This window comes from Rousettus aegyptiacus, unplaced genomic scaffold (genome assembly GCF_014176215.1).
Source record: "Rousettus aegyptiacus isolate mRouAeg1 unplaced genomic scaffold, mRouAeg1.p scaffold_m13_p_4, whole genome shotgun sequence".
Classification (NCBI taxonomy): Eukaryota; Metazoa; Chordata; class Mammalia; order Chiroptera; family Pteropodidae; genus Rousettus; species Rousettus aegyptiacus.
In genome coordinates this window covers 7,662,706-7,689,827 of record NW_023416307.1, presented here as the reverse complement: position 1 = coordinate 7,689,827, position 27,122 = coordinate 7,662,706, and the positions used below count along the sequence as shown (strand labels likewise).

The following is a 27,122-nucleotide window of genomic DNA, read 5'->3' as shown; positions in this document are numbered from 1 at the left end:
ACATGGTGTTTTTGCCTGTATTTCTTTATTTGGAAAAAGAGCTGAGGATCCAGGGAAAATTGAGCAGAATAACCTTTTATTGTTAGGGGAAAGGGACTTATGCCCTAATGATACCATGGAAAACCTTTCAAGTGACAGAAATAAATACCTTATCCGGGAACAGGTCCAATTCACTGTCTAAGTAGCAGGGACAATATTAGTCCTCATTCTCTTAGTTTCTATCAAAGCAAAAGCTTGAAAAGTACCTAAAATTGGGCCAATCACTATTTTCTCCAATCACAGTTCAATTTTCCAGTATCTATGTTATTGGAAAACTCTGCCCTAACCTCTGACTCCTGACTGAGTCCAAGGCTGATGCGCACGGAAGGTTCCAAGGCAAAGCTGCTGCCTGGAAGTGGAAGCTGCTAGAGTTTAGCTCATAAAAAAAGGCCGAAGTCCTACTTCTGACACCTTCAGCTGCAGTTCTGAGAGTAACTCCCACAGATCCGCGGAATATTAATGAGTCTCTAAAGAATCGTGCTAAACTATAAATAAAAGAATGCAAAAATCCTCAATAGACCAATTTTACACAGTAATTTAAAATAAAAAATGTGAACAGAAATACCATTATCTTCAAAAAGCTAGAACGCACGTACAGGAAGGATGCGAAAAATGAAACAGTGTATCATTTATTTTTAACGCCTACATGAGGGCTGATTTTAGCACTGTCCTTAAATAAATGGTCCTCTACTTTTCCTCCATAGAAGACTATCCAAAAGGCTTAGGGGACCTGGACGGTTCCACTTTCCTCACTACATAAAGATTTTATATACATATTTTTTCAAGTTCTTGGTAATTTGTTTACAAATATACAAAAATTGCTGATTACAGAATTATAGAATTAAAGAACTTGCTGAGGTAGTGAAAGTGACTCGGTATCTATGAGCCACTGTGTTGAAGGACATCCTAAAAATGTCACTGATCCATCCATCCAACCTCTTCCAGGACCAAATTATGACAGAAAAGTTTTCCATTTTTCCTTTAGTCGCTTCAGAGAAGACATTTTCACTCCCATGAGGATATACTTTGTGGACCTTTCTTAGGGACCGTCCTTCCTGATGACTGACATGGGTTCTGACAGTTCCAGTGGCTGCCCACCAGGCGCGCAGGAACACACCCACGTTTGGAGCAACCCGATGTGGGTTCCGCCCCTCCTCTGCAACTGGCTGGCTGACTGTGATTTGAGCTCTGGCAAGGAACTTGCCTAAGTCCCTGAGCCTCAGCTTCTCCGTCTATAGCTTCAGCTCTTTCTCAGACTTGAAATGACGACTAAAAAAGACTAGTAATGCTATTAATTATGTAAAAGTAAAAACAGGCATGCAAGAAAAACTCCTTTCTTTCTTCTTTCCCTTCTCTCACTCAAGGCCATTCATCTGACCACCCTTTGGGGATAAAAAAAATGAAACCAGGTTCACCTTGAAAAAGGTCGACAAGTTTCTGCAGCTTAAGGTGAAGGCAGAGAAACTGAGCTCAATCATTATCAGTGCCCCTTCTCCAAAAGATGCTAATTATGTGGTCAAAGGAAGAGGAAGTTCCCGTAATGGAGGTCGAACTTGTACCTACCTCGGTTTTTCCCTGCCCTAAAAATGGTCGTAGTGCATCAGTTACCATTAAAGAGCAAGTTACAAACACTGCACAGAATATGACGCCATTAAATATGTGCGTGCGTGTGCGTGTGTGTGTGTGTGTGTGTACACGCACGTGTGTGCAGAAGAGAATGGAAGGACAAACGCCACAAGGTTTACAGTGGTTATTCTAGATTTTATGAGAAAGAGTGGCCTCAACTGTCTGCTGTATTCTTTACCTAAATTTTCTAAAATTTTTGCAATGAGCATATAATATGCTTATTATAAATCAAATACTCAAATACTGAAAGAAGCTATTTAAAAGAATTCCTCTCCCCCCAAAGATGAAGAATTCATTTCGTTATGCATCTTTTCATAAAGGAACCCAAAGCTGCTCGGAAATGAGATGGAGGTGTGCTTTAAAGCACCCTCCTCTCCTGCATGCCTCTGAGTTGCCACGTGTGCCTGAGAAACTTCCTCCAATCCACCCACACTTCTCAAGGAAACAACCCCAAGGAGCCTCATACCTTGCAGATCAGCTCCAGGGTGTCCCGGGCAGTGTCTCCCGGCCGGACGACCGTCAGGGCTGGCTGATTATTCGGCAGACAGAACCAGGACGGAGTGAAATACTCATGGACCCAAATGTCACAGTCGGGATTGTGCTGGTGGACGCTAGGTAAGACCATTTCTTTCTCCCTCTGCAAAAAAACAATAAAGTTAGCTGAGCAGCAACAGTTGGTCTCTAATGATCTTAGACCCGCCCCCTTTCCCCAGATTGTACACAGGGATTATCTATTCCTGTGAAAAAGACCCAAAGCAGAAGTTGTGGCAGTGGTGAAGGACAAAGGAGAATCTTCAAGGCAAGGAAGAAATGACTGAGAAATGAGTTGTATTGAAGGGCGGGGGGTTTCTGAGATAGGTAGTTGACCTCACACATGGTCCACGACACACACAGGTGGCTATCGCACGAATGAGTGGGTACTGAAATCTGGAAGAAAGCAAGAAAGAAGCGGGGCATCCACTCAACTCGGCTGTGTTGTTACCAGTTCTTTCATTAACCCACTTCAAATTTAGAGCGGAGAATTCCCACCGTGAGAATGTCCGCAATGTGAGCTACGTGTCAAAGGCAATAGTGAGGCACCAAGGAAAGTTTTACAGAAAAGATGAGGTTCTAGTACTACGACCTTTTTACAGGTTGTGTCATTTTTGTGCTTGAATTTGACCTCGGCACAAATCTGAGAGAGAGACAGCTCCATCTCCCAGATGAGGTTCAGAGAACTTCAAGGATGAGCTTTATGACCTTCTTAGGCTGTTGCCATCACTCTATCCTCTACATCGCTCTGCCTGAGAGTCAGGGAGTAGCACCAAGTAGTAAGGATGGGAGAAGATGTGTCTTATGTACATGTTCAGCAGCTGGGTGATATCTAAGCAAGTTAAACAGCTAGAACAGAAAACACTCCATCGACTGATGAGATATTAGGAGCCGAATCTCTTTGAAATAAGCAAATAAAGAATTATGTTAGGTTTCAGCAAGGCGAAAATGATATTAGTTCTCAATATAAGTAATATGCCTTGATTATTGGTTTAAAACCAGGCCACTGATGGGTAAATAAATACATGTCTATAGACAAGGCTGGTATCAACAAACTACAAGCAGCCACAAATTTCAAACAGAGGCTGAAGTGGTACCGTAACAACTTCCACAAGTGAAAGAACAGATCCCAGAATGGGGGAAATATTTTTGTAAAGGCTACTAAACTAATTTAGTTGAGAAGACAATTTCAGCTCTACCATTGAATGGTGTTGTTTTCTTAGATAAATTGAACCCCAGGATAGAAATTGTCAAAATTAACCATTAACTATAATTGAAATCGTCCCTTTCTGTCCCCACTGCCACATTAAATAAATGCCCCTTAGCACTAGATCGGCCGAAGTTATATATCTAAACTGCTCTTTGGGAAAAAGTCATTCTAAATGAGAAGTAGGATGAAGAATTACCCTGGAAAAACAAACAAACAAACAAACAAACAAAACAGCACAGAAATCAATGGAAAAACTTTTGCAGTTTCCAGAATCTATGCCTGGAGAGGATATCCCAACATGAAAAGTCCACTAATAATGATACACAAGATGAATTAGCTAACTCCAGAAATGGCTACGTAAACACCAAAAACGATACCTGAAATGCAACAGGTACAGCAATTTAATTTCATCAGAAACAGATGGGTGGGCAAAGAGAATGCCCTGGATGGGTATTTACGAGGACGGCTGCTTTTGTATCCTTGATGACACAATCCAGGAGCAGTTTGGGTATGAAAGGGAGGACGGGCCGGCCCCAAGGCCACTCTTCTCTCCTTGCCTGTCAGTAGCCAGGACATGGCACTGGACTCTCTGGTTTCTGAGGCTCAGCTCCATCCAGAACAGGGGTCTGAGCCACTGCTGACCACTGCTGCTCTGTTGCATGGCAACCGAGCACTGACTTCTGTCATATTGATTCTGGGTCCGGGAACCAGAGGATCATACAAGGTCACGTTATCAACATCAGAAAACCCATAACAAAGAGGCTGTTCGTATCACTATGACGGACTTAAAACTCGGGATTGTCCATTTACTTAGAGGCTAGACAAAAGTGGCCCAGGAAAAAAAAAAATCAATATTCTTCATGGGTCTTCAATCAGAGCCACCTGAAAGCCCCTTTTAAGTCCAAGCACAAGACAGAGCCAAGTCTGTGAATCTTTAATCGAATACTTGTTTTGGGAGGCAAATGCATTTTTTAAAAAATAACTTATTATCAGAACAGTCTTTGGAATTAATGGGAGCAAAATTGCATGTTTTGGGCAGAGTGGGAGGGTAAAAAAAATCACCTCTTGGGAATGGAAGTTGTATATAAAATGAATTAGCAATGGCATAAAATGTCCAGCTCCCCAGAACCCCAATTTCCTCTTAAATTCTGGAGGGAAATTTAACACATTCAAATGATAAATCACGAAAATTCTCCATCAGCAGGAGAATGTTCTTATGGTAATCAAGTTTTAAACATAAAAGGCTTTTCCATCTCTTGCTGACCTGTTACATAACTTTAAAGAACTGATCACTTCGGTTTTTAATAACCGAGTCTACTTAATTTTAGCATTCCAAGAAACTATGGCATTGTGTAATGCTGATGTACTCGCGGTACTTTTAGAAAGGAAACATGCGTTTATTTTTACCTTGCCATCTGGAACAGTGTCATCAAATATTCCTTCTAAAGACTTCTTTACAGCATCAGTTCCCTCCCCAAACACCTGCACGTACAAAAGTATCGGGTTAAGAAATGTGGGCAAGCGGGCAAATGAAACCTGGGACGGGGAATGGCAAACGGGCATGGCTACGAGAAAACATGAAAGAAGGTTTCAGATGCACCTACATCAAATCCTAACGCGGGTAAATTTTACGGTAACAGATCATGTTCCTCTACCGAGATCACTTCCCACATCTTTGACAATTTAAAAAACAATAACAAAACAGTTTGCTTTCAGATCTGGATGATCACCTACGTTAAAAAAAAAAAAAAATGAACTTATAAAAGCAGTGAATTAGATTCGTTCACGATGAAGAATTTCTGCTATAGGCTCATCTACTGGATCAGATATCTAGCCAAAATAATCAGTTCACTTTTTAATACTCTGTTGAGTAGAAATTGAGACTGGACATTTACATATTTTTTAACTATAACACCACATAAAATTCTTTTTTCATATATAAAACAGCGATTGGTCTATTCTTTGAAATTTAATAAATCCTGCTAACTTAAAGATACAACTAAAGTCATAAAAGGGTAATGATGCCCCTAGATAGTCAAAACCTAAATATATTTTTAAAAAAAAAAAATGTAGTGCTTAGTCATGTGGAGATGAGAAATTTTATATATTGGCTCTCAACGAGCAGTACTGTCAGGATAATACAACCAATTAAGAAAAAGCCTTTGCCACAATGCAAATGAGATTTAAAGACACACACACACACATGCACACACACACACACACAATTTTTATCCATTTCAAAGTACTGAGTCAAGTACATTTCTACTGATATGCTTATGGCTAAGCACTATGTTTATTTGTTATTTTTAAAATAACTCTTACTTTAAGAGAGAATAACAAGAATTGCTTATAAGATATGACATCGCCCTTCGATTTTTAAAAATGTGGAAACATTCTCTTGGATTTATTTAAATTCACTTGTATATTTCAGCAGCAATGGGCTGTCACATGACTTGGAGCGGAAAGAATGAGAAGCACATGAACTAAGGCTTTTGATGACAGGGAAGTTCGAACTGAGTTGCAAACTGGGAAGTCCTGACCGAAATCCTGACACGTGTTCCCAGCGGTGATCTGAGTCAGCTGCAATGACAGAGGATGCATTACAAGCGACATCACCACCTCTCAACAAAAGGGTAGAAACGCTGATGGTGAAGGCTCTCCTTTTGCAGGCATAATCAAGGGCCACCACGTCTCTCGTGTGATTCAGCTGATGAAATGATGGCTTTCCTTCAAATGATGTCTTCTTCTTCGATTTATAGAGAAGAAAAACTCATGGTAGCAGACTTGATGTTCTGCTTTCCCCAAAGACCACAGAACCGCAGCAGGCTCATCTGACCTCCTTCACAGCCCGTCAAGGTCACAGACACCCCGGGTGTAGATGAGTGTGCTGGTCAGCGAAAGACTTATTTAGTGCATTAGCTTTCAGGTTTAGTTTCTCTTTTCCATTTCGGTCCTTAAGTAAACTAATGGCTGGAATTGTCAGAACAAATAATAAGGGAGTCTCTCTATCGAGTCAGTCAATCGACTTCTCACTTAGCATGAGGGCTCAGAGTGAACGAGTCAAATCGACAGTCGGCATCATGGCCTCAAAAATGCCCGAAGCCACACTTTCTAGCCACCGCGGCCCACACATTTCACATTCTCCTTCTCCCTCAAAAACAAATCCCCATGTTCCTTCATTCAGTCCCTAAACGCCGAAGCTGTTCTGGGGCAAACTCGTTTCTCAAAGCCAAAGAAGGACGACAATGACGATGGAGAGAACGTTTCCTAGACGTTAACTCTAGCAGTAAAGTGGCCTCGGCTAGTAAAAGAGTAAAACTGATGAGGCCACCGCCTGGTCGTCAGAGACCCGACATTCATGAGGTGCTGAGATCGCCTTCCGGCCCGAGTGCCTGGGTAGTGGAGAGTCGTGGCGTTGAGTGAGCACGCGCCGATTCCTGCTCCCTCATGCCAGTAGGCAGAGAAGCTGCTCCCTTAACGTCAACCCCAAAAAGTCAAGGGTGAAGAAACAATCAGATTTCCCTGGAGGCCGCCTTTGACCCGGCGCCAGAGGCAGCCTGAAAAGATTCTGTGCTCAGGTGGCCACTTGGCTTCAAGCCCTGGTTTTGTTTTTGCTTTTGTTTTTTGTTTTTGAAAGACTTGGGATAAATTGTGCACTTTCGGTAGGTCTGTAATTAACCGGGGTTTGGAAAGGATGCAGGTGGGAGACTGGAGCTTGGTGATAGACTAATAGCAGAGTTCAATGTTAGGGGTGTACATTATCTTTTAAAAGCATCTACCACAACTAACATCTTTGTGCCAACTAGTTGATTTTAAATAACATTCAGTGTCAATGAATCCACGCACACGCACACGCATCCCACAGCGAGGTAGCCATGGAAGCACTCTGTGGCTTGCTTTATCGTTCCCTCTGGGACCTACCTGATTGATGCTTGGGCGTCCCTGCTTCTTTTTGGAGGTAGTGTCCAGACCCCAAAGAGAAGAAAACCTGCTCCTTCGCTTGCTAGTGGACCTGGACATGGCCTGAGTACGTCGTCTGACTCCAGTTTCACCAGTGCGTGCTGCCACCTGAGGACGGCAAAGGGGGACATGAGCAAGACAGATGCATCAGGACCGCGCACCTGCTCGTCGAGGATCCCACCAAGTCTCACCCCTCAAAAACCGCTCCTCCACCTGCCGCCCAACGGCCAAGCATTTGATCCCTGACTCGTACATACTAGAACTTTGAGGGCCCTTCCTGGATTCGAAATGTCAATGAAAACTTGACGAACTCAATCACTGCCTGAAACTGTCAGTTAAAAATACATAAACTAGTAATAGAATATATACGTTATGTTTTCTAAGAATTAGAGACCCTTCTAGTCACAAGCTTGAACTCTTGAACTCAAACTAACCATACTTTCTTGAGATTCTCTCCCAAATGCTACTGAGCTGTGTCTCCACTCTAATGAAAAACTGGTGCCTGAACATTGGCAAAAATAGTGAGACAGCGCACTTGGGTTCCTGTGATTCCATATTAAGTCTAAATTTACCAATCTCTCCTAGTTGGTTTTCTCAGAATTTCATAAAATCATTTTCCCTATTCGTGAAGTAATCGTTGTCCTCCAAAATCAGTCTTCCTGCTTCTCCAATGAGAGAAACCCTAAATCCAGCTGGGCATGTGGCCACCCAAAGTCGACTTATTTTGCATGGGCTTAAGACTAAATTCCGGTCAATGAGAATTCAGTAAAAGGTTTATCTGCAGTTCCAGGAATCCTCCTTAAAAAGAGGGGGTTTTCCATCATCCTTCACTTTCCTCCTGCCTGGTGACAGGAAGGATGTTAGCTGGTCTGAGACATTCGGACAGAAATCTTTTCAAGGATGGCAGAACAAGACAAAAGAATCCTGGGTCTACGGAGATGCTAAAGCCACCTTATTAGCCTTGCAAGCCCTATGTTTAGGTATTTTGCTAGGAGAAGGAGAAGGAGAAGAAGAAGAGGAGGAGGAGGAGGAAGCAGCAGCAGCAGCAGCTAAACTCTGCTGAGATATTTGCAAGGTCCCAGCAACCTGGACTATTTGCGAAGGCGACGCTCCAGCTCTAAAACTGCCGCTGTGATAACTGCTCCCGGAGATGCGGGGTCACTGTGAAGACTCCACCACGTGCATCCCAGGCAAACTCTCGGGCTTCAACTTTATCCCACAGCTTGAAAGCAAGGTCTCAGGAATGAGGAACCTAAGGGAACTTCTGCCAGGATGTCTCAATAAGCCACCCACGAGCTCTCCTTTCAAAAAAAGGGAGTACCAGGTGTATGCGCAGCAAGTCAGACTGGAAAGGAAACTTCCCCACCCGCTCCTTGTGCCTGGAGATGAATGTCTTGGAACTCACTTGTTGTCACAGATCCCCACATGGGCAACTCCCCAATATGATTGACGGCCACCAACCGGCAGCAATTCCGGGGTGAGATACTGTTGGGTACACTAGGGGCCTCCCCAGCAGTCGGCAGGTTGGTTGGAGGCAGGTTGGTTGGAAGGCAGGCCTCTTTGGGGTTTTCAGCATTAACAGGATAAACACCCTGGAAAGCCAGGTGAGCAGATTGGCAAAAACTTCCAAGTATAACAAAAACAGGAATCAAAGTAGCTTCTCTGCAAGGGTGTTAGGGGGAAGGTCTTGGCCCCAAATGAAAACACTTCAGGTGTTGTGGGGGAGGAAAACCGCAACACAAAAGGAACACAAAAGGCACGTGTTTACGTTAAGTATGCAAGCATTTCCTCTATTTTCATCATTCTCTAACTTAAAGGTAAAGGAAGGCTGTCAAAGGAATAAAGTATAAAGTGCCGGCACACACACGTGCTCACATGCGAGTGTCCTATCAGTTAAGCCAATCATCGGAAAATGAGGCTAAGAACCAACGAATAAATGGTGTTAAAGGCAAAAATCCTAGAGAAAAACAACGTGCATTTGGTCCCATAGTTATCTATCCATTTGTAAAGAGATAAATCGATCCGTAGATCCACACATGCAACATACACAGGCAAACACGTTCACGTATTGCTCTGTGTACATCCTTCATAGCACATCAATCAATGGCTGTACCTATTGTTCTTATTTACTCGCGTATTCATTATCCATCTCTCCCGCAAGATTATATTGTATATAAAGATATCAGAATATAAGACAGGAACTCTGGGCTGTTTGCTGTCATAACCCTAGATAGAAACTGACACATGTCACACACAAAAATATATGTGCTGGTTGAATGAATAAATTAAAAAAAAAAAAAACATCAAAAAGCAAAAGTGGAAATACTACATAACACGGTTCTAACAATTAAACAGTCACCCTTTCGTTTACAATTTTAGAAAACCAAAGCCTGGAAGAGAATCTCAAACAACCATAAATATTCTCAGTGACCAGCTGACCGGGGAGTCTGTTTAACAAATGGCACTTTATTTAAGATTCGTATAGTAACTCCCCTAAACTGTTGGGGGCCTTGTAAACTGCTAACGGAACTGCTATCCCCATGACAATAATGACTCAAATGAGCAAAGGGATTTAGAAGAAAAAGAAAGAAAGGGAAAAAAAAAAAGGCTGGCAAAAGCCCAACCGGACAAGAGCTCATGAGTTTCTCAGTGATCTTTGCCCAGACAATGCCTCCCTTTGTGGCAGGAACCTGATTACTCTATCATTCTGCTCATCTGTGCAAACACGAACAATGATAACCTTCTTTCAAAGAGTACAGCGGGAACCCTTCAGTTAATTACCGCAAATCACTGGGCATCATGGGAAGCTCTCCTGGTGAAGGGTGCTTAAACTACAGCTCAAATATCTTCCCCCAGCCCTGTTGCCCTCACACCTCCTTCTCCTGAGCGCCCCCCCCTTAAAAGGAGGGGGAAAAAATGTCTGGACAAAGGCTAAATTGAAGAATGCTTACACCCCCAGAGGCAAAAAAAAATTCCCTGGGGTCAAATGACAACGAGAGGAGGAAAAATAAATATCCGATAGATGAGACTGTAAAATTCCCTGCCCAGAGTAATAATGAACAGGAATGGAGACCGGACAGGCTTGCCTATCTTGTTCTGTCTGCAATGAAACCCCTCATGGAAAACAGGAGTTTGCAAGGATGTACTGACACAAAGATGTGCATCCCTTACAAAAACAAAAAACAAAAAACAAAAAACCACAAAAACACAGAAACTGAGAGTTGTACATACAGAACTAAATATTTTTATTTAAAATCACTGACCGAAAAGTCTCAAAAAGTTACTAACCCTCCCACCCCTGTCTCCAGTTGGCCAGCTCATCCAAAGAAAAGCGCACACAAACCATACATTCTGAGATGAAGGAATTTCGAAGGTCTGAAGACAAATGATGGAAGGGTAATACAGTGGGGCTTTTATTTCCCTTTCTCAGAGGTTAGTTTCTATGGCTTTGAAGGAAATAATTAAAGTACAGAAGTTTTAGGTAGACAGCAAAATTATTTCCTTCAAAATGTATCAAGCCCAGTAAGAGGAAAAGACCTTTTGGATGCTCAAGATTTAATACTGACACTGATATTGCCTCTCTGGCATCACAAACTACCTTAATAAAAATGTCCCCTCAATTATTACATTCTCACAAGGAGATAAATCCAAATTTCTGTCTCAACTTTTTTGCAGAATAGGCAAACTGAGTTTTGGCTAAGTTACAAATTAGTGTCCAGGTCTCAGAGGAACAGTCCTAGAGATACAAACTGAAAACCATTTGCAAGATTTATTCATCTCAGCCCTTTGACCCATCACCACTAAAAAAAAAAAAAAGAAAGAAAGAAAGAAAGAAAAATAAATAAATAAAAATAGGACTTGATAGCTACACCGAGAGAGGTAGCCAGGGAGACCGAGAACTGAGCTGTAATTAGCAGAACAAATCAGGATGCCAGTTTTAATAACTCCAGAAATTGGTTTAAGACTTCTTTAAAAATGTAAATCTACCCTAATTATCGGAATGATGATGGTAATCTATTTATAAAGAATACAAATGCCACTGACTGAATTACAGCTCTGAATTCAATTGATGGGTACAGCTGACATGGCAAGCCAAGAGTAGCAGAGCTAAGGTTTTCCAAAGCAGTTTCTGGAACCTGAGACTTCATATTTAATTCCACAGCAAATGTGCTAAGGTGCAGTACATTTTAAGTGGGTGTTGACTTGAATACACTAAAACCGTATTACTCACATGGCAATTTTTGAGAAGGAGCCAAAAGTAGATAAAGCTGTTTGCAATTTAGCTAGTACATGAAATTACAGATTGCAAACACACAACACAACTATACAATCTGCCGCTCTGGAGGTCAGATGAAAATTCTCTTCCCCAAGCAAACACATTGCTTGGGCTGGTTAAGTCATAAAAGGTCTTCGTTTTCCTCTAATGCATTAGGTGTTTATGGCCATGAAAACTATGATGAAAATAAAATGAAAAGAGAGATCGCCAAAGAGATCTGGGTTTAATATATACTGAACATGTTTCCACATGTTTGTGAGAGAGAGAGAGCACACATTTATGTATGAGAGAGCTCTCCACTTACCATCTCTATAAAGTTAATATGAAAATATGTATTTGGGTTAAAACAGAACCCATCCAAAGATGCCATAAGTTATCGATAAACACGACATGCAAAGAGATCTCTTAAGACAACACCTTTCATATTTTCTTAGCACAATAACTTAGGCCCCATCAAGAAAGGCTTAAGTCATAATTTCTGGAATAGAGTCAAAGGAAGATTTGCATCCACTGCAGAGAGAGGACACATCAGGAATTCACGCACAGCAGCAAACTAGAAAAATACCTCAGAGGCTCTTATCAAGTCCTGCTGAGGATTAACAGTCAAGATGAATATTTTTCAAAACTACATCATCTGCTACTCACCAGGGCATGAAAAGATGATACAGAAAAGATTCCAAGACGGCCCATTGCCACTTTCGTCGGTCGGCTTGCAAAAGCAAGTAGCCTTTTGGGGTTTGGCAGCTCTCCGCCTTGGAGGCTGGCTAAGTAACACCGGTAACGAAAAAGGTCCATTTGGAACTGTTCAAGATTCTGCTCCCAAACGAAGATCTACAGTAATGAAAATAAGGGGGGAAAACAGGTGAGGAAAGGGGGAAACAAGGGTTAATTTTATCCTACATGAATATTACAAATTTACATATTGTTAAGGTCTTAATTTTAATCCTAAGGGGAAAACAACAGGTACCGTAAGTGTCTTAGGTAAGAGCAGGTCAAGTATTATTGTTTTCACAGCTTCTATGTTTTTCTGCAAAGATCTATAGCCATCAATTCTGAATGACACATAGCAAGTATATCGTTAGCTGCTTTGTGTTCTCCCACAGGTAGAAGGACACAGGTCCATATTTGCAGGTAGTATAGGTCCATCAGCTCCAGGCTCTGGACCATAAACCCAAGGCAGAAGTTTCAAAAAATGCGGGATTTTCAGTGCTAGAGAACTGTATGACTTACCAAGAGGTGGCTTTTCATAGGAAGGCAAAGAGAAGAAAAGCTCCGAGACAAAGAGACTGAGAGGTTTTGGGAAGAGGTGGATGGCAGAGAGTATGGGGTGGAGAGTGGTAGAAACGCAGTCTCTGGAATAGGTGGTCCCAACTGGAGGGTATATCTAAGGGATCGCCGCATTTCTCAAAATGGCAAAATAATCCTGGCCCCGCTAAGGCTGATGAGATGTTTAAACTAGATAACGTAAGAGTAAGACTTGGTACAGAGTCTGGCACATCGTGAAGGCTTGGTGATGTGGATAATGATTAATGGTTCACACCTACCTCTTTACTTTGACTTAAAACACAGTGTTCATGCACACACACGTTCAGAGCACTACCCGCAACGGCCCACAGGGGGATACAGCTCAAATATCCATCAATAGATGAAGGGGAAAATTATGGCGTATACATGCAATGGAATCGCATTCGGCCATCAAAAGGTAGGAAGTACTGACACATGCTATGATGTGGATGAATCTCCAAAACATTATACCGAGTGGAAAGAGTCGGACACGAAAGGTCACATGTAATGCGATTCCACTTACATGAAACATCCCAAACTGGTAAGGCCATAAAGACAGAATGCCAGCGGCAGAAGGGAGGGCCTGCTCACCAGGTATGGTTTCCTTTTGGGGTGGATGCCAATATTTTGGAACTAGATAGAGGCTATGGATGCTGAACATTGTGAATGGACTAAATGTCGTGGCTCGTATACTGTAAAGTGGTTAATTTTATGCTCTATAAATTTTTCCTCCATTAAAATATATACACAGTGTCAAGTATAGAAGGAAAATATAGAGGGAGAGAAAAACATGCCATCAACCGTTCAATTATTTTAAAGACATTTGCTCACATAATTACTTCCTAAACATTAGGACAAAGTTGCAAAGCACTACAAGGTGGCTCTCACTGACCTGAAAACAATTGAAGATGAGGCCCAAATGTCCTCTATTATCTCAATCGTCCCTTTAGAGCATGAAATATGCTTACGCTGACATACAGCAATTGCATACACGCTTTTTAAATTGCACTCTACCTTCTCTAAATTTAGAATCCTAAGTTTATTGAGGGGTCAGGAATGGGCCTCCCCCCCCCCCACTGCAGTGAGCTCCAAGACCCTCCCCACCCCCTACAATAACACAGGGAACGAAAGTGCAGACTTTCCAATTACACAGGTGCCCAGAACGGCCCACCAGCAGGAGCGGAAGGCTCGTCTATTAGATGTTTGTCTTCCATTCAATGTGATATTGTTCCCTGTAGCTCATAACGATCAATGGTGCACAATGGGCGAGGAAAACTGACAGTCACAACAAAGAATTCAGCAGCCGGGACGACAGGCTGACAAGGAGATAACTGATGATGTTTCGTGCTCCGAGACAGCAGAAAACCTTGAAAGACCTAACGATTTCGCCCACGTCTAACCACAGAAGAATGATTACCTGATCTAATATAGTTTTCTTCTTCTTTGAATCAGTGACTGAAGACAGCTGCATCTCGCCCATTTTCTTCATCTTCTCGTCCATATCAATCTTTTGTTCCAGTTTTTTGATTTCTGACTTCAGGAGCCGGAGAGTGTCTTCTTTGTGGTGATGCCTAGCGACCGCGGCTGCACAGGCGGAGTGGATGGCGGTGATCCAGTTCTCCAGCTCCGTCTGGCTGGTGGTCTGCATGGGGGCAGGTGGGGGCCAAGAAGAAACAGCCACCTCGCAGGTTAGCGGAAATGAACCAGTGCACTTCCAGACAGGCTAGGGCTCCCAGTCAAGGTGACAGGTCTGGATACCCCACGGGGGAGGCTAACCCTTCTGACCCCTTCCGTCAGATCATCAGTCAAGTCAAGTCAGTCTTGGGTCGGACACCACCATCGCCAGTCCCCAGGGGCTGTCCAGAATAAAGCCACCACGTCTGCTCACCCAACGTACCAAATGAACTCATCTACTGCAATGGACTAATTCTTTATGTCCCTGTCCTTCCTGCCCCCCAATTCAAACACTGAACCCCTAGCCCCTAATGTGATGGTGTTAGGAGGTGGGGCCTTTTGGGGATGATCAGGTCATGAGGTTTGAGTCCTCATGCCGGGGATCTGCGCTCTTAAAAGAGGCCAGAGAACTAACTAGCCCCTACTTCTGCCACGTTAGGATATAGAGAGAAGATGCCGTCAATCAGGGAACAGGCCTGACCAGAACCCCAACACGCTGGCACCCTGATCTCAGAGCTCCAGCCTCCAGAATGAGAGAAATACATTTCTGTCATTTACGAGCCACCCAATCTATGCTAGTTAGTCAGAGCAGCGTGAACTAAGATATCCGTACATGAGATACTTCTACCCAGACGGCTTGGTTTCTAGGTTAAAGGGTTGCTATGAAGCAACCAGAGAGGACCAGTCAGTTCCAAGGTGAGACTGAGGCAGAGGGACACTACTGGCCGAGAAGAACGCCGCGGCCCTGCCCTGTGACCCAGATCCAAAGGTCATATCCCAGAGTTGAGCGGCAATGACGAGACTAGGGCCGGGGAAGGAGTTCAAGGCAGCCAGAAGCGAAACTGTCTTAGGGGACACCTGGGAGGATCTAGGGATAGGGGTCACCCAGCAGCTTTCCAGCAGCTAAGAATGCCCGGTCAAAGGGGGACGCAAAGAAAACCTTGGGTGACACCTGCGGATGGGCAGGACAGCTCAAACCGGGATTGCTGTGACTCAGGGTGCTCTGAAAACAAAAGTCGGAAAATAGTTTGGGGAGGACCGTTCATGTGCAATAACGTGCTATTAGTGATTCTTTAGGGACTCTGTCAGTGAGTATTTATAAGTGTGGGGGTACTAGACTTCCTCAAGCATCCCCTTAAGCCCAGAGGAGTTTGATTAACGCTCAGAAGTTAGCTCATCTTAAGAAAGGGTTAATTCGGCACTTCAATACTAAAGTAGCTGTCGACATCATTTTTCGTGCATGAAACACTGAGTTTTTTCCTGACGCATTGTCTCAGTTTCCTGACTTATTTGAATGATGGTTTCAAACAAAATTCTATTATCAGGACCCCACCCACACATTATGCTGGCTACTGAAATATAAGTCAAGGTACAATCACAGGTATCTATAGATTATTTCGGAATCTTATTAGTTTTGCATGCCACAAAAAAAAAAAAACTGCATCAAGTATTAAAAATGGTGTCTGCCAAAGGAGCCACTGCACAATGGACAAACCTAGACAATCCAGCGCTTGCTACGTTTATAGCAAAATATTTGCCTGTGTCCAAAACAGACTTATACGCTAGACATTCTCTTAAAGAAACAGCATTAAGAACCACCTGAAAAGCATATGGCATCATTTTATGAGACTGAGTGAGAGAAGAGACGGAGACACTGGAATTCAAAGGTAAACACTTACAGGTAGAGAAACTTACTTAGGAGGGAAACGATCATGTCTGCACAGGAAATTCGCCTTTAAAAATTTTTTATTTTCATTACATCCCTAGGACTTATTCATCTTCTAACCGGAAGCCCGCAACTCCTGCCCACCTTCCCCCATCTCGCCTACCCACACCCTCCTTTCACTTTTGAAGCGTTAAAGACTCAGCTTCGAACTCTTAATATTAATCTCCTCTTAGGAAGTAATGACCTTCCATTTTCTCTTCATGTATCATTTTGAAGCTACTCAAGAAAAACGGAGTTGAAGACCCTCCCACGTAGAGTAAAACCACGATGCTTGCTCCTGCCTCGTGTGACCAAAATGTCTGACCTGCAGTCTCTCGGGGTCCCAAACCCCAGCAGGTATTTCCTTAGGTAGGGTTAGTCCCCCTACTTTTTTTATGTATTAGAGAAGGGATCAGCTCAGATGGATAAACAATCTAGTAAGAATTCTTTTCTAAAAGAAACACTTCCAAGAAGAAAATACCAAGCGTTGGCTAAGGTAGGAAGCAACCAGAATTCGCGCTTGGAGCCGGCTGGAGAACAAACAGGTTCAACTGCCGTGGCAAGCTACTCGGCACTGCCTTGCGACCCCAAAAGGGCACCCCTGAGCACAGACCCAACAGAAAAGCATTCCTGTGCTCATGAAAATATAGGAACCGACATGTTCACAGCACCACAATTCCTAACGGGCAAAACCAGAAACGCTCCAAACCCCTGTCAACAGAACAATGGATGAGTAAGGTGTGGTACGACCACACAGTGAGATACTATACAGCGATGAGAATGCAAGACCAGAAACTACACACCGCGGTACGGATAACTCTCACACACAGAACGCCGAGGACAAGCCAGGCACACGTCCGTACGGACTGCAGGCCTCTATTGATATGAAGTACAGACACAGGCAAAAACTAACGCGTACTGCAGGAAGTCAGAGAGCAGTTCCTCGGTGAGAGCGGGGGAGGGAAGAGCAGCTGGAAGGGAACAGGGGCCTCTGGGCACGGGCCCCGCTCTGCTTCGGGGTGCTGGACACGTGGGTGTGACGTGCGTGTGCCAAGCTGGCGAAATGCCATCAAAACGTGCACTTTTCTGCATATATTACATGTCATAAGAAGGTTTTTTTTTTTTTTTTTAATCCTTCCAAGATACATTACCCTATGTTTTCCATGTAATTTTTCTATAACTGTCCTCAAAATGTTATCCTTCGGATTTCGTTTTTCACTCGAAGTTGTCCCTATGAGATCACGAACCAAGTTCAAAACAGCGCGGGCCTTTCAGCCCGCTCCGTCCCCACGGCGCCTGGCACTATGCGATGAGTAGCTGATTCCTTGTGAAAAGACATGCGTTCCTCTTCGTACGTGCAACTCAATGGAAACAAGGAGCTTTAGACTTGAGGCAAGCTGGCGTTTTCATCCATGTTAAAAGGACACTGTGGGGGAGTTTCAGATAAAATCCATGCAGAGTCAGCATGTGGCACTCAGCAGGACAGGTGATCTGTCCTGTGCAGGCGCCTGGCACGTAGTGATCAGCGGAAGGTCTGTCTCCATTCCCCTCCCCAAGGCGCTCCTCGCTCATCTCTGCCTCGGCGAGGACCCTCTATCCCCCACACTCTGCCGCCCTAGCTGGTGCAGTGAGGAAAGGAAATACCCACAGCTCTGACACAAAATCTGAGAAACAGATGGAAAGATCTCAGAGCCCTGATGCCAGCTCTGCTACGTACAAGAAGAAAAACTCAAAACACGAAGGAAAAATATTCATCTAGAAGCAGCCCAGGTGAGCATTTTATAGACAGAGAAACTAAAGCTCAGGAAAGTTTGGGATATGACAGGGTCATTTATTATAAAACCCAACCTCTACCAATTCTGTGCTTTTTTAAAAAAAAATATGACCACCAACCCTACCCCACCCCACCCCCATTCCCTGCCACAAGCCAGCTCTGATCGATTGCTCTAAAGGCCTAGCTATAGGGTCATTAATTTGTCCACTCGTTATCTTGAGCAAGGAACACAGGAGGATAAAATTTTCCTGTTTCCTTTGAAGTTAAGTGCGGCCATGTCACTTGGCTTTGGCCAATGAATTTGAGTAGAACTCATAATAGGTCACCACTTACACTTCACGGCCAATGTCCATCGGGCACACGGCAGGAATGAAATGGTATGTTAAGCCGCAGAGACTGGAGGGCTGCTCCTTACTGCAGCACAATCTAAACCTTGCCGACCGATACACTAGCAGGATAAGAATTCCATTTCGAAATAGGTTGGTTTTATTTAATTATTTTTTTAACTAAAAGAGTCTGTATGATACTTGCAACCCCCAGAAAAGCCACCATCTGACAGACTGTAGAACAACAGCCTTCTGTCCTTCCCACTCACCGAAAGGCGAGCTCCTTCTGCCCTCTGCCTTGAGGATCTCAGCCAAACTCAGCCAAGGGCAACACGCTCCATTCTGATGTCGGAGTTTATGCTTGCCTCCCGGTTAGGAGGTGGAAATGAATGAAGTTACCCGTCGATGATCCTTTTTGAAAGGTGTATATTTAATTCTGGCAAAGCAGCTACCCTGGAATTTATTTACTTAAAAGAAAGGATGATGGCAGCTGCCAGGAGTCAGGGGACAGGGCAGGCGGTTGGGGGTGAGGCGGGGAGGGGGAAGGGGATTAAGTGTTTAACGGGTACAGAGCCTCAGGTTTGCAAGATGAAAAGAGTTCTAGAGATGGATGCGGGTCACAGCTGCGCAACAATGGGAATGCACTCAATGCCAATGGACTGTGCCCTTAAAAATGGTCAAGATGGCATGTTATGCATATTTTACCACAATTACAAATGTTTAAAAATAAAATAAAAGGAAGATGGCTAATAGACATATGAAAAGATGCTCAAGGTTGCTACCTATCAGAAAAATACAAATTAAAACCACAATGAGATATCACCTCACACCTGTCAGGATGGCTATCATCGATAAATCAAGAAACAGCAAGTGCTGGCGAGGATGAGAAGAGGGAACCCTCATACATTGTTGGTGGGACTGCAAATTGGTACAGCCGCTATGGAAAACAGTATGCGGGTTCCTCAAAAAATTAAAAATAGATATGCCTTTTGACCCAGCGATTGCACTTCTGGGTATTTATCTAAAGAACACCAAAACAATACTTTGGAAAGATCTATGCAATCCAATATTCATGGCAGCACAATTTGCAATAGCCAAGATATGGAAGCGACCTAAGTGCCCATCAACAGAGAACTGGGTAAGAAATTATGCTTTATATATACAATGGTATATTACTCAGCCATTAAAAAAAAAAAATCGAAATCCTACCATTTGCAATGACATGGATGGACGTAGAGGTTATTATGCTGAGTGAAATAAGTCAGACAGAGAAAGATAAATACCATACTATTTCACTTATATGTGGAATCTAAGAAACAAAAAGAACAAACCAATCAAAAACAGACTCACTAATACAGTGGGTAATTTGGTGACGGACAGAGGGGGGCGGGGTTTGTGGGCCTGGGAGAATGTGGTGAAGGGTTAAAGAAGTACAAATTAGTAGTTGATACATGGTCATGGGGATGGCGAGCATGGCAGAGGGAATGCAGTCAGCATTAATATGACGGCTAGGTGGAGGGTCAGGATAGGGAGGGAGCAATTAGAGGGATCATTTTGTGAACTATATAGATATCTAACCAATGCATTATATACTTGAAACGAATTTAAATAAATTAAAAGTTAAAATGATAAAAAAATACATATATATAAAATAAATATAAAATAAAATGAAATGAAAAACTATACCAAGCCCCATAAAAATGTATAGAAAAGTGTGCTTGCAGCTTTATGGAAAACGTAGCCACCAGCCCTTAAAACCATCAAGACTGCCTCAAGCTTCCAAACTCTTAAAACCTATCAATGGCTGAAGGCAGTTCCATTAGAGAATTTTCACTCCTGCTGCCCTGTCTAAATAAAACAGCAGTCTCTGCCATTCTCTGTCATTAAGCCAAATCAATTTCTAAGAAGCACAATTCACTAAATGAACTTTTCAACAGAGTTTGTCATTTTTCAGTGGTATACATGGAGCTATGTGTGAATGAGAGGGTAGGCGACGTCCACACTTACCTAGGTCGACAGCAAGTTAAGTAAATTCTTGAAACATTTCATGGCAGTTTATAGGCTTAAAAAATCAGAGCAAATCACAGCACACCACTAACTTGATACGATGTTTTCCAATGTAGCCTCTCCAGGATTTAAATTTTGACATGCTACAAAAAGCTTTTTATAGGTGCTAACCTTGTATCACATTCTTGAACCAGGCAAGTTTAATTAGAGACATCAGATCTGATAAAGCGCCCTTCATCAGAATCCAGGGGTCAAAAAGGCAGGAAGGAAAGAGAAAACTCTATGGCACCCTCTCAACTTCTCTACACACATCACCTTCCATTAAACAAACAGCAGTAGACAGGTAGACGGGGCGAATTTTGTGATTCTTCCTTCACCTTCTGGGGATGCTATAAATACTGCATAAGGTTCGGTGAGGGGAATAAGCAAAGTTCTTGCCAACAGAGGAAAATAATCAGCAAAAAATGCATTTTGCATAAGGGCCCCTTTGCGTGCAGAGTTAAGATGAAGCTCAGGGCTTCATTATGTATTTAAAGAGAATGGAGGATACTCAGTGGTTTAGAAAATCAGCGGTTTACGTGAGTGGTAGGAAAGGGGAAAATCAATTTAAACAAGAGAAATACTACAGATAATATAACAGATCTAGGAAACTAAAAGTTTGGATAATTTGATTTTATAGAAGCACAAGATAATTATAAAGTAGGTTAAACTTCTTTTTTCCATGTGAAAAGACTCAAAAGGAGAAGAAATAAAGTTATGTTTCTAAGAGGTTTGTTAGGAGACAAAGTTCTTGTGTGAATTCTCAAAAGGCTTTTTTCGCATAGGGTCAGTGTTGAACATATTTTAGAGTTTTATTTTTACAAAGCTTCATGAAGCTATCATTTTTAATATCTGCAAAGAGAATTAGAGATACTATTCCATATCTGTAATACTGGGTTCCCCTCCTCCACTGGGCACCCCTACTGCCCTCACACCCTGGACCCTCACCCGTCCAAGATGAATTCTTTGGACAAAAGAGGCTCTAGACTCAGGAAGCCAGGCACAAAAGAAGGTGAAATTATATGCTGCAAACAGGAAAATAAATGGGAGCCTTCCCTGTGTATGAAAATTGCAGGATTTATCTGTGGCAAAGCTGAGTATCTATCCCCAGAGAAGAGGCCAACGAAAATTGTCAATTGGACCCCCTCACCAAAAAGGCCTTATCATCTGCTCATGCTACAAAAGCCCCCAACAGATGACAATATGTACAGAGGATATCCAAGTCCTTTTTGGCATCTCACGCTTAAATGTGATCGGACAGTCAAGTATCAACAGGCTTTTGATGAAAGTGTCCATCGTGAAAGGCAGGGACTAATCCACACAGAAGAAAATGCATTAGAAGGAAAGAAAAAGAATGACTTAAGCCACAAAAAATTCCTGAAAATCTTTGTCACCCTCAGAGACACAAGAAAATTCAAAGCTGTAAACAAATGCATAGGTCACAATGAAAAAGGAACACTGAGCTAGAAAGGACGGAAGAGGAGAGGAAGAGAGGGGGAAAGGGAAAGGAGAGGAGGGAGGAAGGGAGGGAAGGAGAGAAAGCGTTTAGGCATTAAAAAAAAAAAAAAAAACCAAAATCAAAAGTTCAATAGAAAGCAATTCATGACGAAGAACCAAAACACTGGTGATAAGGAAATTATTCTAAAGCTTCGAAGAGAAAACAAAGCACAAGTAAAATATTCAGAAATAAGAATGACATCAGAAAAGGAGTGAACAAAGGGGAAATAATTTCCAAACTAAACCTCCAAATTGCTCAAGTATATTATTCAAGTAAAAGATGGATTGAAGACATTCTCCCATATGAACCAGTTTGTAAGAAGTTACTACAGGTTTGTTTGTTCGTTTGTTTGTTTGTTGTTTTTAAAACGAAGGAGTTTATTAAGAAAAAAAAGAAAGACTTGAATCCAGGAATCTAACCAGGGGGGTGAAGGGAAGCCCCGGGATGGCCGTGATGCTCGGCAGCTAGACGGCAGACATACACTTTCTCTCCTTCAGGGAACTCTCTCGTATATCCTGTCAATAAGATGTGGTGTCAATAAGATGTGGTGTCAATAAGATGCCCTCTGCTACTCTTATCTAAGCCTATGGCTAGGGGGTCATTCCCACAACCTTATATGGTATTTATTTCTTTCACTAGACGGCATGCGCTTGAGCCACCAGCATGCTGCTGACTAGCTGATCTAGGGTGGGTCAAATTCTTTACAGAAAGAAATTTTGCCTAAGGCTCCACACATCCTAGAATTGACACCTCTCCACAACTAACCCATAGGAAAACCCAAGGTAAATATTTCTGAAGCGTCTGGCTGGATTCAGAGCAGCTAGAGGCAGCTGGAAGACTTAGCTATGGGGTAAGTCAACACTTAAACCAACAAGGAGAACAAAGACTAAACAGGCAGCTTGTCATTTCTGCAGATAACGTGAATGAGGATATAAACATCAAGGAACATTAAACTGGGATCCAAGACCATTTCAACAAGTTCATTAGAAGAGGAAAAAAAAAAACAATAACACAAAAATAAAAGTTCAATGAAGTAAATTTAAGTTCTGCATTTGGGGTTTTTGAAAAATCTACTAAAATAAAGTAGACGACACCTTGCGGGGGAGAGCTGAAATACCACGGGTTCGGTATGACTCAAAGTTTGTTGTGGTTTCTAACGAATTAAGGAACTGAAATGGGAAGGAATGGGAGCAACACGAACCAGACTGCGGGCTGCATAGGGCGGACTGCGCGGGGGACCGGGCGCTGGGTTCGGGAAGAGGAGAGAAGAACTTAATAGCGGGGAGGATGGGTCGGCAGGGAAGCCTGACTGTGGACGGAGGCAAACGAGGGCTGTTGACAAATCCTTAAAAGGTTATTAAGGAAGAATAAGCGGAAGACTTGCTTTAGGCTCTACGGGAGAGGACAGAAACAAAGGGATTTGGCATAAGTCTCAGCATGATGGGGAACGCTCTAGAACTTAGAACTAGCTAACAAAGCAGACAGTTGAAAAGCTGGGAGCTTCCCAGGGATGGAAGTGGTCACGCAGTGGGCAGGCTGACCGGCTGCAGAGATGGTGCCTACCTTACAAGGGACGCTGAACTTGAACCTTTCTGAGTCCAAGATGCAAAATCCCCTCTAAAGTCTTCTCTACCAAGTCCATTTGATGCCTCCTTGTGAAAGACGATTTCCAAATTTTCCCCTTACCTGGCTACACTTGTCCAGAGTATGGGCCCATGATGACCTCTGTCAAGTGTGACACACAGACCAGACATGGCACTTTAAGATACTCTCCAGAGCCTGATAAAACTCAAATCCTTAGACTTACTCAGGGAGCCACACTCAACTTCCAGAAAGATGTTTATTTAAGAGCAGCACAGAGAACTAGTCTTTATAATTAAAATAACTGTAAGGAACATTTACTGAGCATTTGCTATCTATGGCACACTTCACTTCCATTATCACATTTAATCCCCAATTCGATGTAATGGTGTAAATATGTAAGACTCTTTTTCTTAGTCTCTTTTTAAATATGCACACTTTCCCTTCATATAAGTGACTTTCTAAATGATAAAAAGAAAATGTTTTATGGAAAAGCAATGACCCCTTAGAGATATTTTCTACACTTCTTTAGATATATAACTGCATGGGATTTTCTACATAATCAGCCATCATTCTTACCCTGCCTGGTATCAATGTTCCCAAGGCATGTACTATAGGAACTTAAAAAACTAATATTAGGATATGTTACCATATATCACCAGGACATGTCACTGAGCTTTTTGGAATTGCATGTGACAACCTCCAGTAATAGACGAATGAAGGACTGAGAGGAAACTGTATATTTAAGTGGCAGGTACTGACTCTGGCTTCCGGCCAGAGGGAAGAACTCTGACTAAAATAGTTAAATGCAGGAGGAGCTACTGCCTCCCTTTGCAGAGAGCACGTCACTTCCTCTACATCAGCTGCTCCAGCATGCATGCCCATTCCCACCCCACTCGGCGCGCAGAACCCCTTTCTACTCTAGCTGGTTATGTGAATCTCCTTTCCACAGGCCAGGACGGCGTCAAAGCAGCAGCACGCAGGCTTTGGGAAATGGGTGCACTGAATGGAGCCCCAGGGCTGGAATAACCTACGAATTATTTCCACAATCACAGTTGATCTCCCTGGCTTTAACCTCACCCCCTACACACAGGTTTCTTTCAAATTCAGCCCCTCTAGAGTTAAGTGGATTACAAAAAGCAGAAGGTAGAAAACGCCCTCGTGGATTCTAAACAACAATAATTCCCTCTGAAAAGGTTCATTTTGAGTTCTATCCCATCTAAGTAGCATAAAAATTCTGTCATTAACAAGAGGACATGGAGTTTTTCATGATTAAGGGCCTATGCTGCCATAAAAGAATTTTATTCAATGTGACCTATAGATTCTACTGGCAGTTTTATGGCCACGAAGATCCTTTCAAAAGGACTTCACATCAGAGGTGTGTAAGTAAAAAGGAGAGTCCTGAAATCGGTCAGATTATCATCTAACCTGTGTAGTGAAGCCAGAATGACCTAAATCAAGTTACAATTTAGAAATACTCCCAGTGAGTGGCTTAAACCTAAGCATGAGAAAAAGGCTCTTACTGTCTTCACTGATTCTTGCCCATGTTTTTCTGAGGTTACATAGTAATAGCGATATGATAAATAGTACATTTAGACAACAGGAGGCTTTGGAGAAAGAGAGGCTTAATTCGAATTCCGCCCCAACGTTCAGTAACAGTGTGATTTGGTGTCCAAGCATCAGCTTTTGTAAGCCTCAGTTTCACCAAACGGGATATACAATCCATTTCCACAGCTTAAAATATGGATACGAAATCCAACTCGCTGTTGCTTTAAGAATTCAATGTGCCTCACATTATAAAACACTTTCAAGATGGCGGCATTCCATAAGGGCTCAGTAACAAATAGCTACTGATATGACAAGAATGTTGCTGCTGCTGCTGCTGCTGTTAGTTAGGCATTTTCTCATCTGCCAGAGTTCCACTTAATTAATAAAAAGCTATGCCAGATGCACAAAAACAATGGTTTAGAAGCTACATAGAAGAATCTTTTCATGACTTGAATCACGTAGATTTTGTTCAAAACAGGATACACAAAGCGCACTATCCATAAAGGAAGACTTGAGAAGTGAGAGTACATGATAATTTACGAATTTCCGTACGACAAAGGATACCTTTCAAAGAGCAAAAAGCAAGCCACAATGTGGAAAAAGTTATTTGCAGTGCTTATAATCAACAGAGACGATGGACAAAATATGTAAAGAACTGCCATGAATCATGGAAAGAGAGGCAGCCCAATGGAAGATGTTCAAATAAGCACTTCACAACGATGATACTTAATAGCCATTGAACCCACGAAAATGTGCTCAACTTCACAGTAAGAGCTTAATAAAAAAAAAAAAAAAAAAAAAAAAAAAGATCTGACAACACCAACTGTGGGCCAGCATGAGGAACAAGGCAAAATTCTCATAAGCTGTTGATGGGAGGAGTATAATTATTTCACTCACTTCGGAAACAGTCTAGCAGTATCTAGTAAACCCGAATGTGCGCATATCCCCCCTGACAGAGCAATGCCTCTCCTATATACCAACAGAAATGTAGACACACATCCTCAACACAGATACAAAAGCATTCATAGCAATATTGACCATGACTGCTCCCCCAAACCGAAATCAATCAAAATGTACCCATGAAAAAGTTGCCATACATCCCAGTTAGCTTGGAGCTGCTGCAACCTGTTATTCTGGCATAAATAATAGTGCTATTATAACTCCCAAAATTATCTAGTCTCTAAAATGTTCTAGGGAGCACCATCAGTGGCAATGGAAGAATAAGAAAATTGTCAAAAATTGTCAAAATCTACTTTTTCAGAGCTCTGGAAATTAATTAGGTTTTCAACAAACTGAAGTGTATTTACTGGCGGAAAAAAAAAATGGCTGAATCTCAATTAAAATAGCAAGCCTGGGGGCATTTTAGCTTGCCCTTTTTCCCCATCGTGATCTTCCTAGCTCCACAATTGAAAACCAGTAGTCTAGCAACCATTAAACAGAGCACAATGGATCCTGGAGTCCCCCTAAAACTCCATTCTTAGAGAACTGTCATTGTTTGACTTGTTTGGCAGTTAACGGGAACTTTCCACATGCTATGTGATGTCATTCCGAACTCATTCACGCAAACAGCCTTTTCACTCCAGCGAGGATTGTGAAAAGCAATCAGTAACAACTGTTTAATATCACAGCTGTCTGAGACAGTGATTAACAGCTGGAACAAAGAAGCTGACCAAGAAACTTTAGGGAAATCAGGAGAACAAGATTTTTATAAGCTATCCATGATCCTGTGTACATACTCAGAAAATCCTAAGAAGGCCCTGCACTCACCCCTCTGGATGACCTTAAGACTCTGTGGCAAGCAGAGGTGAAGGCTAAGGCAGAGTTGTTAACTAGTTGCCTGAGTGTTGAAGACATACCCACAGAGGACCCCAAAAAAGACGTGGAGACTAACTGCTTTCAGGTACTTAAGTAAATCTCTTCAATTATTAGCTGACCACTATTAAATTAAGTGAACAGAGATTTCAGTGGCCACATATGACAAAGTATAAAGATTTTACAAATTTCAAGAAAGTCACCAAACAAGCAATGATAACAACAATCAACA

General features: G+C 42.5%; 1 protein-coding gene across 7 annotated transcripts in view; it reads right to left on the bottom strand.

Moving 5' to 3' along the window:
* TIAM1 (TIAM Rac1 associated GEF 1) overlaps positions 1 to 27,122 on the bottom strand; it is a 321,420-nt gene that overhangs the window by 67,834 nt on the left and 226,464 nt on the right. For all 7 annotated transcript variants that reach the window (XM_016162370.2, XM_016162369.2, XM_016162372.2 and 4 more), the window contains 5 exons: positions 14,344 to 14,568; positions 12,288 to 12,473; positions 7,328 to 7,474; positions 4,814 to 4,888; positions 2,132 to 2,302 (listed from right to left, as the gene is read on the bottom strand). In XM_016162370.2, the coding sequence (XP_016017856.1) occupies positions 2,132 to 2,302; positions 4,814 to 4,888; positions 7,328 to 7,474; positions 12,288 to 12,473; positions 14,344 to 14,568 (804 nt within the window). The remainder of the gene's footprint in view (positions 1 to 2,131; positions 2,303 to 4,813; positions 4,889 to 7,327; positions 7,475 to 12,287; positions 12,474 to 14,343; positions 14,569 to 27,122) is intronic.